The sequence below is a fragment of the Lynx rufus genome, unplaced genomic scaffold (assembly GCF_022079265.1).
Source record: "Lynx rufus isolate CCGP_SWC_20201006 ecotype Redwood Valley unplaced genomic scaffold, mLynRuf1.p SCAF_2, whole genome shotgun sequence".
NCBI classification, from domain to species: Eukaryota; Metazoa; Chordata; class Mammalia; order Carnivora; family Felidae; genus Lynx; species Lynx rufus.
Genome location: NW_025814834.1, coordinates 178,107,291 through 178,125,902, shown reverse-complemented (window position 1 = coordinate 178,125,902; position 18,612 = coordinate 178,107,291). Strand labels below are relative to the sequence as shown.

The 18,612-nt window shown below is 55.6% G+C and overlaps 1 protein-coding gene across 1 annotated transcript; it reads left to right on the top strand.

Moving 5' to 3' along the window:
• Positions 1-4,986: 4,986 nt before the first annotated feature.
• TMEM61 (transmembrane protein 61) lies at positions 4,987-14,943 on the top strand. Its single transcript, XM_047083471.1, has 3 exons — positions 4,987-5,001; positions 8,599-8,948; positions 14,622-14,943. The coding sequence occupies exons 1-3, from the start codon at positions 4,987-4,989 to the stop codon at positions 14,941-14,943; spliced, it is 687 nt and encodes a 228-aa protein (XP_046939427.1).
• The last annotated feature ends 3,669 nt before the right edge of the window (positions 14,944-18,612 follow it).

Here is an 18,612-nt window from a genome sequence, read left to right as displayed (position 1 = left end):
ACGCTGAAATCCTTTGAACCAAGCAGTCTCCGAAGCCTAAGTCTCAACCAGGGTTTCTCAATCTTGGCACCCACACCTGGGACAGATCATTCTTTGCTGTGGGAGCATTATAGGGTGTTTTTAGCATCCCTGGCCCCTGCACTCTAGATACCTGCAGCATCCCTCAGCCCATCACTGTTGTGAAGGCAAAAGTATCTCCATACATTGCCAAATGTCTTCTGAGGAATAAGAGTGGGCAAAATCGCCGTGGGTTGAGAACACTGGTCTAAACCCCCTCTTTCATGAAGCCGAGCCTCAGAGTCCTGCTGCCATCTGACATTAGGGAATGTGCTCAGAGATTGTTCTTTAAAGATATTCCCACTCCTTGGCCTTGACTGGCCTTGGCTGCATTGCTGGCAGAACCTGCATCCCCTGGGAGCCTTCTCCCCTCCCTAGGGACATGTGCTGTGCTCGTAGGCAGGGAACAGAACCCACCATTGCACATCCCATGCCGTTCGTGACACACACTCACAGTGGGCTTATGGTGTGCCAGCTTTGAGGTGGCACGGGGTGGGGGAGAAGGGTGGGCACGGGACATGAGATGTCTATGCCTGCCCACAAGATGCTGTCTGTAGGTGAGTGAGACCTGTAAGCAAATGATGAGAGTGCAGTGACATGTGGAAAGGTATCCAAGATAGATTATGTTAAATGAAAATAGAAGCTTATTAAAAACGGTATGCAATGCATGATCAGATTTTTGTAAGACGTGCACTTTTGGAAAAGCGTTATGTCATAATGTCACAGGGGCTGGTTGTCCCTAGATGGTTGGTGGTCTTGGAAAAGGCCAAGAAGCAGGAGGTGGAAGAGGGAAAGAGGATGCTCTTCCCAGAAGATCGTGGATTCTCTCACTGCTTCTTTCTTTGTGCAGATAGAATAATAATAACAGTAATAATAATAGCCAATATTGCTAACACTATGAGCCAAGCACTGTTGCTAAGCACATTATATAATAACTCATTTAATCCTCATAACAACCCTGAGAAGCCTGATTCCAGTGCTTATTTCTCGTTGCTTCTCCAAATGTGGCCCGGGACCATGGACCCCAGAGCAGCCTGCTCGAAAAGGTGAGAGTGCGAGGGCAGGGGTGAGAGAGTGAGCAGACCCTGTGCAGATGAGGCTATACTCAGAGAAATGTTTTTCTTCTCTTACAGGGCTCTGTATCTGTGAAGGCAGATATCCTGATTTCTTTTTAAAGTTTTTTTTTGTTTCAGTGTTTATTTATTTTTGAGACAGAGACAGAGCATAAGCAGGGGAGGGGCAGAGAGAGAGGGAGACACAGAATCGGAAGCAGGTTCCAGGCTCTAAGCTGTCAGCACAGAGCCCGACACGGGGCTGGAACTCACCAACCACGAGATCATGACCTGAGCCTAAGTCGGACACAACCGACTGAGCCACCCAGGCGCCCCTGATTTCTTCTAACTTATTGATATATTCTAAATTCTCTGCAATCTCCACTTTTTTTTTTAAGTTTATTTATTTGTGAGGGAGAGTGAGAGGGAGAGAATGAGAGAGAGAGCGTGCACAAGCAGGAGAGGGGCAGAGAGAGGGAGACACGGACTCCCAAGCAGGTTCCAGGCTCTGAGCTGTCAGCGCGGAGCCCAATGCGGGCTCCCGGCGCAGAGCCCACAGACTGCGAGATCATGACCTGAGCGGAAGTTGGATGCTTAACCGAGCCACCCAGGCGCCCCCAGCTATTTCTTTTCATTGGAACGGAAGAAGGGAAGGCGTGTGGTTTTGTGTCGGCGGGCTCAGGGTAATGATGGACTTTACAGACTTGTAGGAGCTTGGGAGAGGGACCAGATCGTTCTGCTTTGGGGCACTGAGGAAGAGTCACCCAGAGGAGGTGACCTGTGACCTGAGTCTTAAAGGAAGTGTGTGAGCTCATCAGGTGAAGCTCACCGGATGTAGCAAAGGCCTGGCATTGTGCTTGGAACACCCTGGACCATGAGTTCAGGAGTGGCCTGAGGGGAGCACGGGGAATGAAGCTGGGGAGTGGATACTCGGCAGCTGGGGTCATCATTCTGAGAGGACCGGGGAGCACAGAAAGTCTTAGGTGGGTGAGGGACTGGAGGGACTGGTTGGGGTGCTGGTTTAGAGGCTCAGGCTGGCGCAGCATGAAGGGCAGACAGTCTAGGGGCAGAGAGGCCAGTGAGAGGTGTTGGCAGCAGCCCTGATTGGAACCGAGGAGGGGCCAATATGGCTAAAATGGAAAAGTGCATATGGGTCTAGAAGATTCAGACCCATGTGGGTTTTAGCACCCCCTCTCCCCACCCGCCTCCCCTCACTTACTAGCTATGTAACCCTGGCATTCTCACTCAGCCTCGATGACTTAGCTGAGGTGACAGCTAATGGGAAAAGCAGATGGCCGGTGACATGTGATAAGCGGGTACAAGCGGTAACTCTCTTCTCCACCCCCTTGAGGCAGAAGCTGGTCACCGATTTTCTCCTGCGAGTCGCCCAGCTGGTGCCCAGGAAAGTGTGAGGTTGCTTGCTCAGGAAGGGTCTACGAGCACTCTGGTCCCGGCGGTGCTGGGCCTGGCTGGGTCCTGAGCCCAGCCACATCTGCTCCCTGCCCTTGGGGAGGTCACCATCAGCTAGGAGAGAATCACAAATAGAGCCACGATGCCATGTGAGAGTGGGCCCAGGCCAGCTTCTTATGCATAAGGCCTTAATTAACCCTCATAGCTACCCTGGGAAGGAGGGGCCATGATCTCCACTTTACAGATAAAGCAACAGCAGGTCCAAGAAAAGGATGTAGCCAGGGTCTTCTTGCCTGGAGGTGACTGAGTCGGGACAGAACACAACCTGTCCAACTCCAGGGCCTGGTGTCCAGCCTGGGCCAGGGGACTCAGGTTTAAGCAGGGTCAGGGGTGTCCCCAAGTGGGGACCTCCACCTCACCAACTTGTGACGTACCCCCAGGCCTACTGACGGAGGAGTGGCGGGGTCGATGGGTCCTGATCAGTGAGGGGCTCACGCCCTGCATGGACGCCTGCCCCTGTAGGAGTGAGTGGGGCAGGGTGCTTCAAGGAGGAGCTTCCTCCTCTTATCTCTGTCCTCGGAGCAAGTCCATGAGGGCACCACGGGGGCTGCTGGGGGCCTTTGGTCCGCACCAGCTTGTCCCCACCTCCAGATTGAGAACAGCAAAGCTGAAGGAGGTTCTGGTCTGAGGTCAGCCGCTTCTCAACTCTCTGTAGGCCTCCCGAGCTTCCTGAGGCTCACACACAGCCAAGATGAAAAGGACCTCACAGTCAGAGGAGTCTGTGCTCAGAGAACACTAATGCTCTTGGGTGGCATTTCCTTGGAGACGAGGAGGGAAGGAACCGGGGACCTGGGCCCCGCTGCTGACCTGCTGTATGACTGAGGCCGTGCTTTCCCCTCTCTGAGCTTTAGATCCCAGCTGGAAAGGCTGCTCTGACCTTCTGTGTCCCTGGGCTGGAAGGACAGTTGGTCGCCACCAGTTTGGTGGGGAACCATTGGCTGTGGCTGAGGGGAATGTGGCCCAGTCCCCTGGCTTGTTGGAGCAGCAGGAAAAGACAAAAGCAAAACCAGGGCCTCAGCTAGTCCAGGGGCTGGCTCTCTTTGACCAACATGGATCTGTGGAGGTCTAACCAGCCTGTGATTTTGCCCAGGCTTTGCATTCACTGCTCCTTCAGCCTGGACACGACGCCCCATTCCTGACGCTCTAGGAGTCCTCAGGTGTCCCCCTGTAGAAGACTCCATACACCTCCATACGCCTCACCCGACCTGCAGACTCCTAAATCACCTGTCCCCCCAGACCGCCTTTAGCCTGCACTTGGTAAATGGCCTAGCACTTAACCTGCCCCACTTAACGCATTCAGTCCCGGAAGACCTGTGAGTTGGAATCATCAGCCCTCCTTTGCCACAGAAGGAAGAAGGTGCAGACAAGTTAGGTCACACAGCAGGTGGGAGGCCCTGCTCCCAAGCCCCAGTGTCCCCAGCCTCTCAGGGCCAGGGCAGCCACCTCCTGCAGGGACCGGGGGAAGCGTGTAAATGCCAGCCGTTATTTCTGAGAACGCCTTCCTCCTCAGGCTCTGAGGTCCTGGAGGGAGACCTGCTCTCAGATTCAGTGCGCTGAGAAGCAAAAGCCAGTCACTACCAAGAAGTATGCGGTAAACCCTCTTTGGGCCTCAGTTTCCCTCCCTGTACAGTGAGAGCAAGGAGGCATGGGCTCAGGTCTCCTAGAGCCCTCTCGGACCGGGACTGAGGTTTGGTGGCTCTGGGAGGAGTCCGTCTGGGCTCTCAAGCCCGCTCCAGTGGGGCAGCGGGGCGGGACGGCTGCGAGGACAGCCAGCTCCCGATGGTGGCCACCCCTGCCCGGCGCTCCCCGCGGCCTAGAAACCCTAACCCCTCCCTCCCCGGTCGCGCTGTCGCTTTAAGGTCGGGCGGGGCCGATGGCGCGGCACCTGGAGCTCCCAGAGCGGCCACCCGGAGTCTCTGGCCTGACCGACAGCACGCGAGGACCGGGATCGCAGGGGAGGTGGGGCGGCCGGTGCCCCCCCAGCTCGAGCCCGAGTCGGGGGCGGAGGACGAAGCCCGGCCCCGCACACGCCTGGCGCCCCAGAGCGCCCCTGCAGCTCGCAGAGCCCCTGCGGGGATCACAGCCCCCCCCCCCCCCCCCCCCGGGCAGGCACGCGTGGGGTGCGGCCTCCTGGGCACCTCGCTGCACCGCGTAGGGGGTGGCGGGAGCGGGTGGGACGCACGGCGACTGCGGGCGGGGGGGGGGGGGCATTCGGATACCCTTGGACCAGCCGGAGAGCCCGACCTTGGGGCTTTCGGGGGGAACGCGGAAAACCGGGCTAGGGGACCTTCAACAGGGCTGCTCCCTAACTCCAGGCGCCTCCTGCAAACCCGAGGGACAGCCGTCCCCAGGATTGCACCTCCCTCTGGTCCCTGCGCCTGGACCACGCCTGACCACCTGCCGCCTGATGGCTTCATCTGAGGTGGGTATAAGCTTCCTTCTCTCCTTCCTTCCGGAGCATCTCAGCGCCTCCTAATGCTGACCCCGCCTGGACCCCCCTCTCTTCACCTTGACTTCGGTGGCTTGGCGGTGCAGAGTGGACACCCAGGTCCTCTTCCTGTGTTCTAACTGGCCGGGTGGCCTTGAGCATGGCAGTCAGGGCCTTAGTTTACCCAGAAGTTGATTGGGATGGTTTGGACCACTTCCTGTTCAGATGGCTTAGCTCTTCTGGAAGGGTGGCACTTGGAGTTCCCTTGTTGGTTGCAGAGACAGTGTAATGGTGCCCATTTTACAGAGGAGGGAGCTGAGGCACGGAGAAGCTAGATACATTGCACAGTGTCAGAGTCAGGGTCCATCCTTGTCCAGCTCTGATCACCGTGCTTCATTACAGCTTGCTGTCTTGCCGCCTCGTCTTTACCACTTGCTCTTCCCTGAGAGGCAGAATTTGAGCTCAGAGATGCTGAGCAGTTTCAAGGTCACAGGGCTCATGGAATGGCCGCAGTTAGAGGGAGCGATAAATCGGAGGCAGGGATAGGCCTCCTCTGGCTGGTGGGAGGTGGGGCTGGCAGCAGCAGGTGGGCCTCTGGGAGGAGGTGGTGTTTGGACTGGGTCTTGAAGGGGGGATGTGAAATGAGGGCCCTGGTGGGGACAGACGACTCCCCAGGACGAGGTCCCCAGGTCCCCAGCATTGGGTTCAAATTTGGCACTGACCCCAGGCAAGCTGTCACCCTCCAAGCTCCATGAGGCTGTTGCAAGGATTCAGTCGGGGGCACCGATAAAGCGCGGGGTGGTGCCCAGCCCGTGTAAATGCCCAGCACACGTCTGCCACCTCCATCATCATGTACGTAGGGCAAGGGAGAGATGGAAAGGGGACGTCTCACACGCAGGTCATGTTCATCCTGAGGGGCGGAAGCAATGATGATTCATATGCTGCATTTTTCTTCACTTCTGGGGTCCTCTCTTTTTCTCACAACGAGCAACTATTGCTTTTATAGGAGTCTAAGGGCATCTGAAGTTGCCCTGTGCAGAAGCAAGTTCTTCAAGGGTTGAGAAGCAAAGCAATTTCTGGCTTTGGGCAGAGTCCTCCACCTTTCTGGGCTAGGTCTCCTCATTTGCAAAGCAGGAATTTTCTCGCCCTGCCCTACCCACCCTGCTCGGTTGTGGGGAGTGTGAAGAGGGGCCTTGGTATACAGGCAAGGCGTTATGAACCGTTACTGATCTGCTGTGGGTTTTAAGTGGGTTTTCCAAGCTGATTGTTGCAGCTCTCCCTCTCGACAGTCTCTCGTAGCTGTCTAACTTTGGAGAGGGAGGAGTCGGGTTCATCTCCTCCCCCCACAATAATGGAGACAGGAGGCACTTGCCCCACAGACCGATTCACAGGAAGAGAACGGCAGGTGATTTACGGATGACATTTTTCTACACGCTGCTGGTGGTCTGGGGGCTCAGAAAGATTTGGGGTCCACTCTTAGAGCACCCCTGCTACATGTATACATTCTCTCTCATAGGTACACATGTACACACACGTGTATGTGTTTTTAAATGCTTATTTTTGAGAGAGAGAGAGAGAGAGACAGACAGACCCAGAACGAGGGAGGGGCAGAGAGAGAGGGAGACACAGAATCCGAAGAAGGCTCCAGGCTGTCGGCACAGAGCCCTACACAGGGCTCGAACCCACGAACTGCGAGATCATGGCCTGAGCCGAAGTTGGATGCTTAACTGACTGAGCCGCCCAGGCGCCCCCCCCCCCCAACGCACATGTGTTTTTAAACAGAATTGACGACATGCCCTTGTGAAGTCTAAAGCTTCACCTGCTGTATCTTGAACATGATGCCCCTCAGCTCTCCTAGGAGCTAGCAGCTACACAGCAGGGCATTGTTTGGGTGAAGCATATTTGGCCGGGTAAGCCCTCATTTGGAAGGCATTCCTGATCCCTGAAGTCTCAGGTCTGTGAGTTCCCCAGCCCCCTGCTTCACTGACTCAGATTTTGGAAAAGGACGGTGTCTCTAACTTCTCCTAGCAGCCTGCTAAAGAACCTGACCTTTAAAAGGGTAAGGAAACAGGCCCAGAGCGGTCGGTAAGCTTACCCCAGAACTGCAGAATGGGGACCAAGGCCAGGTCTCCACTCCGTGGCTGGCTGTTGCAGTTGCCGAACTCCTGTGTCGCCTCCCTTGTCCTAGCCCCTCCCAGCTGTAAGGGAGGCTGTTCACGTAACAAGTGTTTGCCCAGTAACGCCTTCCCTCACTTAAGAGAATTTCTTCAACAAATGTTCATTGAGCAGCTACTATGTGCTAGGCACTGGGGGATACAGCAGTGAACGGGGCCAATATGGGCCTGTCCTCAGTGTGCTCACTGGCTGGTGGGGAGGACAAGCAAAGGAGAGGCTGAGCACAGTCAGAGAAGTGCTGTGATGCAAGAAGGCCCGGGCACTTGGTGTTGAAATGAAGGCTTCTTGGGTGAGGACCAATCTGAGACTTGAGGGGAGATAATGGCAAGTTATCAGACAGAGGGAACAGCATGTACAATGGCCTAGAGATTGGCTTTGGGGACAACGTGGACGTGGGTTTCAGCCTCTTCCTGTCCGTATGCTCTCGGGCCAGTTTTCCTCTCAGTTTGCGTTTTTCCAGTGCATTTTTTCTTTATCCGATTGACATGCTTCCCTATGCGTACTTTGGCATACAAAGCTGAAAAAAGAGGGGCGCCTGCGTGGCTCAGTCGCCTGAGCATCTGACTGTTTTTTCCGCTCAGGTCATGATCCCAGAGTCGTGGGATCGAGTCCTGCTTCCAGCTCGTGCCGAGTGTGGAGCCTGCTTAAGATTCTCTCTCTCTCAAAAAAAAAAAAAGCTGGAAGAAGGAAGATATACACGTCTCCCCTGTTGTTAAACATTTGTACTGAGCTTGTTTTTTCAGACGAGTTGTTAACATCCCATCTAGAGGGTACGCCATGGTTTATTCACCAGTTGCCTATAGTTGGACGTTTAGACTTTTTCCAAATTAGGACCATTATCCATAAGGCCATGGTGAACACCTTTTTGCACAAAGGTGCCTCAGGTCCTGCATTTCAACTTGGGACTTCACTCTTGCTCCTTTACCCGCCCTGGGTTTCGGTGCCTTCCTCTGTCAAATTCGACCTCTTGGGATTGTGACCAGGGGAGGTGAGGCAATGCAGAACCAGCAGGTCTCGACCCTGAAGGCCTGCTGGACTCAACAGGTGTTCACTCTCTTCCCTCCCAGCCTGTAGTAGACGGGGTGGGGGTGGGAGTCATACCCACCAGGCTGATGGGACCTATGAGGCCCGGAGAGGCCCAGAGTGAACATAGCCACACTTACTGAGCTCCTGGGCCCCAGGCATGGTGCTGGGTAACTTGAGACACATTCTCTGTGGCCTTCGAAACGGCCCTGCAAAGTCGGGAGTGTCATCTCCGTTTAACAGATGAGGAAACTGAGGCACAGAGGAGTCAAATGGCCTCTCCAAGTTTACACCGTGACCTCAGACAGGGGAGGACTAAAACGTGGGTCTGCAGTACCCCAGCAGGCCTGCCTCGTGGCCCATTACCTCCTGTCTCCCCTTCTCTGTGTTCAGACGTGTGACGTGAGCCGAGCGGCCTCCACGCTCCATTACTGCATGACGGTCAGCGGCACGGTGCTTCTGGTAGCTGGGACACTCTGCTTTGCTTGGTGGAGTGAAGGAGAAGCAGGTGCTCAGCCCGGCCAGCCGGCCCCTCCCACGGGGCATCCGGTGCCTCAGGCCCCCAGTCCCCTGCTCAGGTCCGTCAGCTTCTTCTGCTGCGGTGCAGGCGGCCTGCTACTACTCTTCGGCTTGCTGTGGTCCATCAAGGCCAGCACCCGGGGGCCTCCCCGATGGGACCCATATCACCTCTCCAGAGACCTGTACTACCTCACTGTGGAGCCCTCGGAGAAGGAGAGCTACAGGTCAGCAGGGCAGGGGGGAGGTGATGGGCGGGAGTGGTGGATAAAGCACTGTAATCAGCAGAGTCCTGGAGGGGTTTCAAGCCCTTTGACAGACTTTGACAAACCAGGGTAGTTAGAGCTGTCAGAGAGGGACGGACAGGGTCCTGTAGAGACATGGAGAAATCCAGGAAGGCTTCGTGGAGGAGGTGGCAATTGAGCTCAGCATGGTACATACAGGGCAGAGTAGCAGAGGGGTTAAGAGCCCAGGCCCAGGGGTAAATCTCCTGGAATCCTCTCCTGGTTCTATCACTAACTAGCAAGTAGGACTTCAAGTAGATTGTACAACCCTACCGAGCCTCAACTTCCTCATCTGAAATAAGACAGGGTAAGAATAGCACAATAATAGCAAATACCTGCACTTACCATCTGCGGGACACTGTTCTAAGTGCTTTTCATATATTTACTCATTTTGTTTTCCCAGCAGCTCTCTGAAGTAGGGACTGTTATTAACTCCATCTATAGATGAGGAGCCCAAAGTGCCAAGACATTAACTAACTTGCCCAAGGACACCCAGCTAACGTGTGTGTGAGTCGGGACTTGAACTGAGTCTGCACCCTCACTGCTCCCTAGCTCAGGGGACATGGGGGAGAATCCAATGGGATGATGTCTGTGTAGAACGTAGCCCGGTGCCTGGCACACAGTAGGTGCACAGGAAGTGTCAGCTGTTCCTGAAGTGGATAATGTAGAGACACGGTTGGGACGGGCCAAAGAGCATGTGCAAAGGCTCCGGGGTGGGTTGGGGGTGGAGACAAAATCTTGCATTAAGACCGTATTTCTCAACCTTTTTAAAATTGTCTCTCCCTCTAAGGAGCCTTTTAGGTATTTTTTTTCAATGTTTATTTATTTATTTGTTTGTTTTGAGAGAGAGAGAGAGAGAGAGAGAGAGCGCGAGCGAGCCGGGGAGAGGCAAAGAGGAAGGGAGAGAGAGAATCCCAAGCAGGCTCCAGGCCCCATGCTGTCAGTGCAGAGCCCGACGCGGGGCTGGAACCCGCGAACTGTGAGATCATGACCTAAGCCAAGATCAGGAGTCTGACCCTTAACTGACTGAGCCACCCAGGAGCCCTGGCATTTTTTTCTTAATCCCACACCCCCTCCATGAAATTTTCATACCACAGATATATTGCATATTTGTCTGCTCTGTATGTATCTCTGTATTATATACATCTACAGAGCATCACCAAGATACCAAGAGCTCTTTTTTTTTTTTTTTTTTTTTACCTGGGGGAGAAAATGATGCATTATGTGTGCACTTGTTAAATATGTATTCATTCAGTCAAGCATGGGCAGTGCCTCCATATTGGGCGGCCCGCATGCATCCCCAGTCTTGTCTGCCTGCAAGGTAAGAATTTCTGTTGCCGTTTATGGAAGAAGAAGGTGAAGGTTACACAGCTAAAAAGTGGCAGAGCCCGCTGGCTGCAAAGCTTGTGTGTGTTAGGGGCTAAGTCAGACACTAGGGAGCTGGCCTGGGACCTGGACACCTTTCTTCCCTTGGGGAGAGGGAAAAACAGTATTGTGAGTTAAAGAATGTAACAAATTCTTCCTGCAACTGGCCTGCGATTCCCTGGGGTCAGAGACAATAGAGTATTCACCAGGGGCCATTTGGTACAATGGTCTGGCCTTGGTTTGACCCAAGTGTTAGAGAGGGAAGGGCACGGCCTCCAGCCAGTCCCCTCACGTCTCAGATGAGAAGCCCGGGTCTCAGAGAGACCCATGACCTACCTGGTCACACAGCGAGGTGGTGGGTGACTGGAGGGGAACCAGGCCACGCCTCAGGGTGCTGCAAATGTAACCTGTCCCTGCTCGCCCTCCTAGCCTGGCCGGACTGCTGGGGGCGGATGTTGTCTGTACACACAGCCGTGTTGACTCAACAGGGTCTGGGCCACAGTAGCATCTGTCAGGTGGGACCAGTTGGATTTCATTCCCAGCAGGGCTGCGGAAGAAGCCTGCTCGGGCGGGTGCTCATGGCCCATCAGGTTCGGAGACCCAAGTCTTAGGTTCAGAACTAGGATGGCTGGATGTCGGGGAGGCTGCTTCTGTTCATGCCCCTTTCTTGTCCCTGAAAGCTGACACAGTCCAGCCTTGCTGCTGGTGAGCCCCGCATCTGGCCCCTCTGGTGGCTGGACAGGAGGCCTCCCAGGGCCCCTGTCCTCAGTGAGTATAGCAGAAAAAGCACAGGTCGGGGCGCCTGGGTGGCTCGGTCGGTTAAGCGTCCGACTTCGGCCCAGGTCATGATCTCGCGGTTCGTGAGTTCAAGCCCCGCGTCAGGCTCTGTGCTGAGGGCTCAGAGCCTGGAGCCTGTTTCCGATTCTGTGTCTCCCTCTCTCTCTGACCCTCCCCCGTTCATGCTCTGTCTCTGTCTCAAAAATAAATACACGTTAAAAAAAAAAATTAAAAGAAAAAGCACGGGTCTATTCAGACGTGAGGGTGTCAGTGTCAGCTCTTTTCTAAGCTGTGCGCCCTTGAGCGTGTTACTTAGACTCTCCGAACCATATCTAATTCTTCATCTGTCATGTGGCCATGCCAGAACTTTCTCCTGAGATTGCTGTTAGGCTCAGATGAGGTGATAGATGGGGAAGTGTATGCCTGGCAAAGTTCGTGCACACTTTAGCTTTGCGGCTGCGTATGACTGTGCCTTACAGCTTGCAGTGCACTCTAGTGCCCGCTGCCTGATTTGAGTCTCAACGGCTTGGGAGTTAAGTGTTAGGATTAGGCCTATTTCAGAGGACGGCGCTAAGGTGTGGGGAGATTCAGGGCTGGGATGGGAAGAAGGGCGATAGGTGCCATTGGCTTGAGCTTGGGAATTAGGACTGGGGGCTCTGCTGCTTGGTTGATGCTTGGCCTTTACTCATCTGTACTGTGGCTGAGAGCCGAGCCCCCAGGGTTGTCCTGAACACGTTTAGGGAGCTTATATGTTGGGCAAATAGTATTCCGTCCTTGTCCCTTTCCCTTTCCCGACTGTGGTTGCCTGACTCAGCTGAAGGGTGGCAGAGCCGAGGCCAGGCCCAGGCCTCCTGCCCCCCCGGGGCCAGCCTCAGCCTCCCCTGGAGCTTGCTGGCCTGGGGACCAGAGCGGCGGGCCCACTCCACACCCCTGCAGGGCGCCGTATCCAGAATATACCACCCGTGTGTGTGTGTGTGTGTGTGTGTGTGTGTGTGTGTGTGTGTGTGATATGGCAGCTCTGCATGGGGCCTCCTGTTCCCCCAGTTCCCAGCCTCTGGACCATAGGAACAGGACTTGGGGCTGGCTGGGCCACGCCGGCTACTAATGTGACAGCAGGTGGCACTAGGGCCACTCCATGTCTGCCCTCTAAGCAAACTTCCTGCTGTGGGGTGAGCTTCCCTGGCATCTGTGCCCTGCCCTGCCAGCTGTTGCATGCTGGGGTGGTCCCAGGCATACCCCAAATCTGTCTGGCATCTCCAGGGCTTGGGGAACCAGGGAGTGGCAGGGGTGTGGCTGGGGCACGCGGGAGGGGAGGGAGACATAGGGCTCTGGAAGCTGTATTACCCGCATTTTTCCGAGTGCTGTCAAAGCTTTTTCCATTTTCCCCTCCCCTGAATCTATAAAATGGGAATTCTCATCCCCGTTTTACAGATGAGGAGAAGGAGGCTCAGAGGGGCCATGTGAACAAGGCACAGCACGAGACAGTGGAGTCTAGCCTGCTTGCCTCCAGAAGCAATATTCTTTGCCTGCCCTCACGTGCAAAGGATGCTGGGAGCTGAGGGGAGACTGAGACCCCTTATCAGCTCCCTCAGTAGCAGGGCTCCTGGGCTGCCTTCCAGAGGAGGAGGGTCTGTGGGAGAGATGTGTCACAGCACTGGATGGGGAGCCCAGATCTGGCTCCTGGCCGGTGCCCTCTATCAGATTGGCATGCAGGCTGGGGGTTAACCCTGAGCTCCCCACCAGCCTACTCCATGACTCTGTCTATGACTGGAGCAGCGAGCCTGCCTCCCCAGTGGGTCACTCTGATGGCTGCGGTTGGCTCGGGCTGAGAAGACACACTGTCCAGAGAAGGGCCATGTCCCCGGCGGGGGTTGGATTCTCAAGTGAGGGGTGAGAGCAGGTACCCAGCACTGCCCCCTACCAGCCCCTGGAGTGAAGTTCCCTCCACTACCTCCTCCGACCCGCCCCCCCCCCCCGGGGCCAGCCTCCTGCCATCAGCCCCTCCCCTGTCTACACTGGCAGAACCCATGGTATGCATTGAACTGCTTCCCCACCAGCTCCAGACTGATAACTCTGGGCAAGCAATAGCCTGTATGGCACTTACCGTGCAGGTGATCTATGATAACTTTTGTCCCCCACACCCCTTCCTCGAAGAGACTTTTGAGATTTTGTTATCAGCTCCTGTTCACGGAACATGTGCTAAGTGACCCTTCCCCTGTATTATCTCAATTAATCTTCATAAAGTCCTGGGAGGTAGGTGCCCTTGCTGTCCTCATTGTATAGATGGGGAAACCGAGGCTCAGATTAATGGAGTTACTGACCCATGATCTACCACCAAGAATGTGGCATAGCAGAGAGTTGAACTAGCCACAGCCCAGGCTCATAACCAGCCCTTCAGTCACTTGGTGCGAGAAGCAACCTTCAAGGTCACTTGGTCAGCTCCTGTATCTGGCAGGATCATCCCCAAAGGGGAATCAGCTCAGACGTGGGATCAATGACACTCCTGTCCCCTGGCGTCCTGGGAAGGGAAAGAAGCACCACCTCCCCAGAGGTGACCCACCAGGGTTCTGAGAGGACTGAGGGCCAGCCTCGTTCCCATCAGCATTGAGGCTAGAATACAGGTAACCTGTTTTTTGAACCTAACCTGTGGGGGCCGGTCACAGAAGCCACAGAGGACCTGGTCTGTGCCTCAAGTCCCTGCAGGGTCATTCATTTGTTGGAGGTAGGGCAAGTCACAGGAAAGCCAGGCTGTTTAGAGATGGATGTGGTTGACCTGGTAGGTAGTGAGCTCTCCATCTCTGGAGGTATGCAAGTAGAAGTAATCACTTCGCAGACTTGCCATATTGGGGCCTCAAGCATCCAGATGGGCAGGAGAATCGATGTCTCCCATCCCGCCTGGAGTATCTACAACTCCGGATCTTGCAAGGGATTATTACAACAAGCTAGAAGTCTTTCTGCCGATGAGCCATCCTTCTTTCGACAAACATCCCCAGGCACCTGCCCTCAGCCCATGGATGCTCAAAGTCCATCCTTGCCCTCAGGGACAACCTAGGGGACCTGGTAGGGTCAATGCAGTGTCGGGGAAGAGCCCTCTGGGAGCCCGGAGCAGGGAGCGAGAGCTTTGCGCGGAGAGGGGGGACCAGTCAAGAAAGCTTCCCAGAAGAGCCTCAAAGGACGAGTGGGGATGGGCCAGCAGGGAGGGGGGTGGGGGAGGATGGACCTTCCCGGCAGAGAGAACTGAGGAGTTGCAGCGAGCGAGCGCGTGTGGGGAACTCACAGGATGGGGCGGGCAGAGTGGGAGGGCTGCGGTTGGCAGAGCTGACTCATGCCAAGCTCTGAGTGTGTACCTGGGGCCCACAACGGGTTTGGACAGGGCATGAAGTCTTCCCCAGCCCCGGCCTCCCTTGCTCTTTCCCTGGCGTGCAGTACGTTTGCCCTTGCCCCTGCTACAGCCTCTCTTCTTCTGTCCTGCAGGATCCCAAAGGTGGTTGGCATCCCCACTTACGAGGAGGCCGTGGGCTGGCCACTTGCCGAGGGGCCCCCGACACCACCTGCCGAGGGGCCCCCAACACCCCCTGCGTACCCCGCGGAAGAAAGCCTGAAGGACTGTGCCTCCGGGGATGCCCTGCGTGGGACCCAGCCCCCCTTGCCACCGCCCAGCTACGAGAGCATCATCAGTGCTGTCAACGGCCTCTCTGGAGAGACAGTCCCCGCCACCGCGTGCTCCTGCCCAGGCCCGGCTCAGACCACAGTGGGGGGAGGCACACTCCAAAGCTGGAGACAGATGAGCTTCTAGTGCATAATACAGTGCCTGGTACCCAGGAGGCGCCCAGCAAATGTTTGTTGCTGAATGCTGTTTTATCGACCTACGGCTGTGTAACAAACGGCTTAAAATAAATCCATTTTATTCTCTCTCGCGACTCCGTGGGTTGTCTGGGCCCAGCTGGGTGGTTTTTCTGCTGCACACGATGCATGTGGGGCTGCAAGTCATGGGGGGACCCAGCCAGAATGTCAGAGATGGCTCATTCAGATAGCTAGCAGCCGGGAGATTTTGACGTGCAGATGAGAAAGTGGGGGCCCTCGGGCCACACACTGAGTTTGTGATCAGAAGAATGTGGGCTCTGAATTCAGACCGCCTGGGCATGGGTTCCACTGCGTGCCGGTTGAGTGACCTTGAACGAGTGGCTTTGCCCTCTCTGCCTTGGTTTCCTCATGTATACGATGGGAATTGGGAACGACAGAGGCGTCAGCCCCTACCCGAGGAGCTGGGTTGTGACAGATAAACGAGACGGTAGCAGCTGGCGTTGTGAGCTCTCGTTGACCCTGTAGGCGCAGTACTAATGCATCAAATAACAAGTGCACGTCTTAACTCCATGGCAGGTGTCGATTAGCGCACAGTTGGTCTCTGCTCCCATACCTCCTGGGACAGGGAGCTCATTACCTACCCTTACTTTCCAGATCATGGCAGAAATGTCTATTTTCTTCCCAGCTCCATTCTGCATCCTTCATTTCTACCTCCCCCCATTCGCCAGCTGAGAAAGCCAGCTCCGAGAGGTTAAGTAGCCTTCCCAGGGTCACACAGCAAGCCCCGGGGCTCAGTCAGCTGGACCGGGGCAGCATTCCCTGAGGGCCTACTGTATGCCATCCTTTCACATCATCAAGGCTGCCCTGCTACAGGTGGTGTTCCCATTTAGCAGGCAAGGAAACTGAGCCCCTGCTCTGGCTGCAGAGGGTCCTTGCACTTGCCTTCTCCCTCTCCAGAAGCTTTCCCCCACAGCCCACTCCTCACCTCCCTCCCATCCCTCTGTGCCCGTCTTCCCGTGAACTCCTTGAGCACTCCGGTAACACACAAGCCCCCAGCCCCCCGCTCTATTGTTTAAATAACGCCTGTCACCGTTTAACATCTTACCTTTTAAAATTGGTTCTCGTTCCTTTGTTTATTGTATGTTTCTCTCCACCAGGAAACTCTGCTAGAACAGAGGTATTTCTTTCCTTTACCTCGGTGTCCCTGAAGCCTAGAAACGGCGCCTGGCACGTGGGGGTGCTCCGCAACTATTCGCCGACGGACCGAAGGGATAGATGTCGCTACTGTTCTCATTCTTGGGCCCTCTCAGCCACGCGAGCCAGATCTTGTGGCTCTTCTGTAATGTTCTCCCTCCCCGTCACCAACTCCTGCCTCCTTCCCTTCCTCTCCTTCTCTCCCGTCTGCCCCGACCCTTCCCACTGTTGTGGAGACATACACTGGAATCCCGCCCCCACCCTCCCCTTCCTGTGTGATGCTGAGCTGGTTACACACACACACACACACACACACACACACTCTTCAGAGTCCCACATGTATCATGAGGATGGGGAAGGGAGATTTATCAGATCTCTGTAATTCCTAAGGAGTTAATGCGGTCCGAGGCTGGGACGCAGAGCCCAGATTCCCTCCTTCCCCCAAACCGAGGAATCTCCCCAGCCAGGTGGGTCAGGGAGCTGGAGGCGGCAGGGGTGGGCGGGGCTTATCGGTAAGAGCCCCCACTAGGGGCAGTGACTTGTTCAAGGTCACCAGTGCCTTGGAGGCCGAGCCAGACCACAGAGCCAGTCTTCTTGCGAGGCACGCCACCGTCCCCTTCTGAGCCACAGTGGCCTGTCAACTGGGGACCCTCCGGCAGGGTGCAGGGCGGGGGAGCCCCGTGAGGCTGGGTCTGCCACCCCCACAGCCCCCAGTAGGCACCAGCTTGCTTCCTGGACTCTTGCCTCCTGGATGCAGCCGTCTGGTTTCTTCACCCACCACTCAGGGTTTATATGTGGTGCTGCCGCCGGGCCTGGGACATCAGGCCCCTCCCAAGCTGTCCCTGGGCTCCTCCCAGGCTTCTGTTTCCCTCTGGGCTGGCTGGTCACCCTGCCCCCTGAAGCACGCCACCTCAAATCAGTCCTAAATTTTCCAGTAGGAAACTCCCTAGCCCTGGCCCTGGCCCCCACCCTCAGCAACTAATCGCTCCTAAAAATTGTTCACTTTAATTTTCCTCTCCCTAGGCTTCTGCTAGAGCCTGGCAACTGCTCCTCTCTTCCACCACCCTGTTTTGCTTCTTCTAACCTGTTTTTGGAACCAGAGAATAATTGTAGAATTAAAATCTAATCCATGTTACCCTCCCCTACGTACCCCCTTTAGAGACCCCACGTTGGCCTCTCAGAGATGTCAGATACCTTGGCATGACCCCAGGAGGCCCCCTGCCCGTGCTTCCCTCTCTGGCCTCCCTCTCTGCTGGAACTTCTACCCATCCCTCCCTTCCCCAATATCAGGGGAGAGCCTAGCCGGTTCTAGCCTCTGGGGATACAACAGTGCACAAAGCAAAGAGACAAGAGACAAGACAAACAGATAATGTATATAGCATGATAGATGAGGACGAGTACTATGGAGAAAAGTAAACTGGTAGAGAGGACAGGGAACACCTCGGCAGCGGGGCGGGGCGGGGGGGGGGGGTTCTGCAGTTTTAGATGTCACAGCAGGGAGGCCTCAACATGAAGATGACATTTGGACAAAAGCTTGAAGGAGGTGCAGGCGGCGGGGGGGGGGGGGCATGCAAGTGTCTGGAGGAAGAGTTTTGCAGGCAGAAGGAACAGCAGGTGCAAAGGCCTTGGGGTGCCTTGTGTCCTGAGAAAAGCACGGAGCCAGGGCGCTGGGGTCCAGTGAGAGGGGGCAGGGCAGGAGATGGGCTCAGAGGGCAGAGGGGGTGGGCAGCACGGGCAAATTATCCAGGGCCTGGGGGCCATTTTGAGGTCTCTGGCATTTACTCTGATAAAACGGGGCCCCCTTCCAGGGTTCTGAGCAGAGCAGTGACGTGGTCTGACCTGGCCTTTGGGTTGAAAAGAGACTTCGGGGGGCAAGGGTAGAAGCAGAGACGATTAGGGAGACAGAGATGATGGGGGCTGGGACCTGAGTGATGAGCAGCAGTTGGGGGTGAAAAGTGATTGGATTCTTACATCTTAGAGGTAGGGCCAGCAGGATGCGGATGTGAGAGGGGAGGTAAGGATGCTGGCCAGGATATCCAGGTGATGGCCTGAATAATGCTGGAAGGATGGAGTCGACTTGGGAGGGGCAGGTCTGAGGAGGTAGGGGAGTGGAGGGGTGGGGAGGTGCATGGCACTTAGAGTTTTGGCTCCAGCCATGTGTCAGTGCTTGCTTGCCCCCGGGCCTTTGCACTTGCTGATCTCCTTGTCAGAACTGCCTTTCCTGCCCTGACAGAACTCCAAATGACTTCTCAAGGATCCCTTCTATGAATCTGTGCCTTCATTCCTCCCACCTCCCCCCCCCCCACCCCGCCCCACCAGTCTATCCCTCACTCTGCTTTGTGCATATACTGGACCTCACCCACGTCTCAGAGCCTTTATCTTACTGTGCCCCCCAAGGTAGGACCAAGCGCCATCACTCTCTGAAAGCCCAGATTTATCAGAGCGCCTCCCTCACACTTCACAGAGC

Excerpts from the sequence above, each read along its gene's own strand:
- TMEM61 (XM_047083471.1), top strand. Across the intron at positions 8,949-14,621 it reads TCGGAGAAGGAGAGCTACAG|GATCCCAAAGGTGGTTGGCA; the intron begins GTCAGCAGGGCA and ends TCTGTCCTGCAG.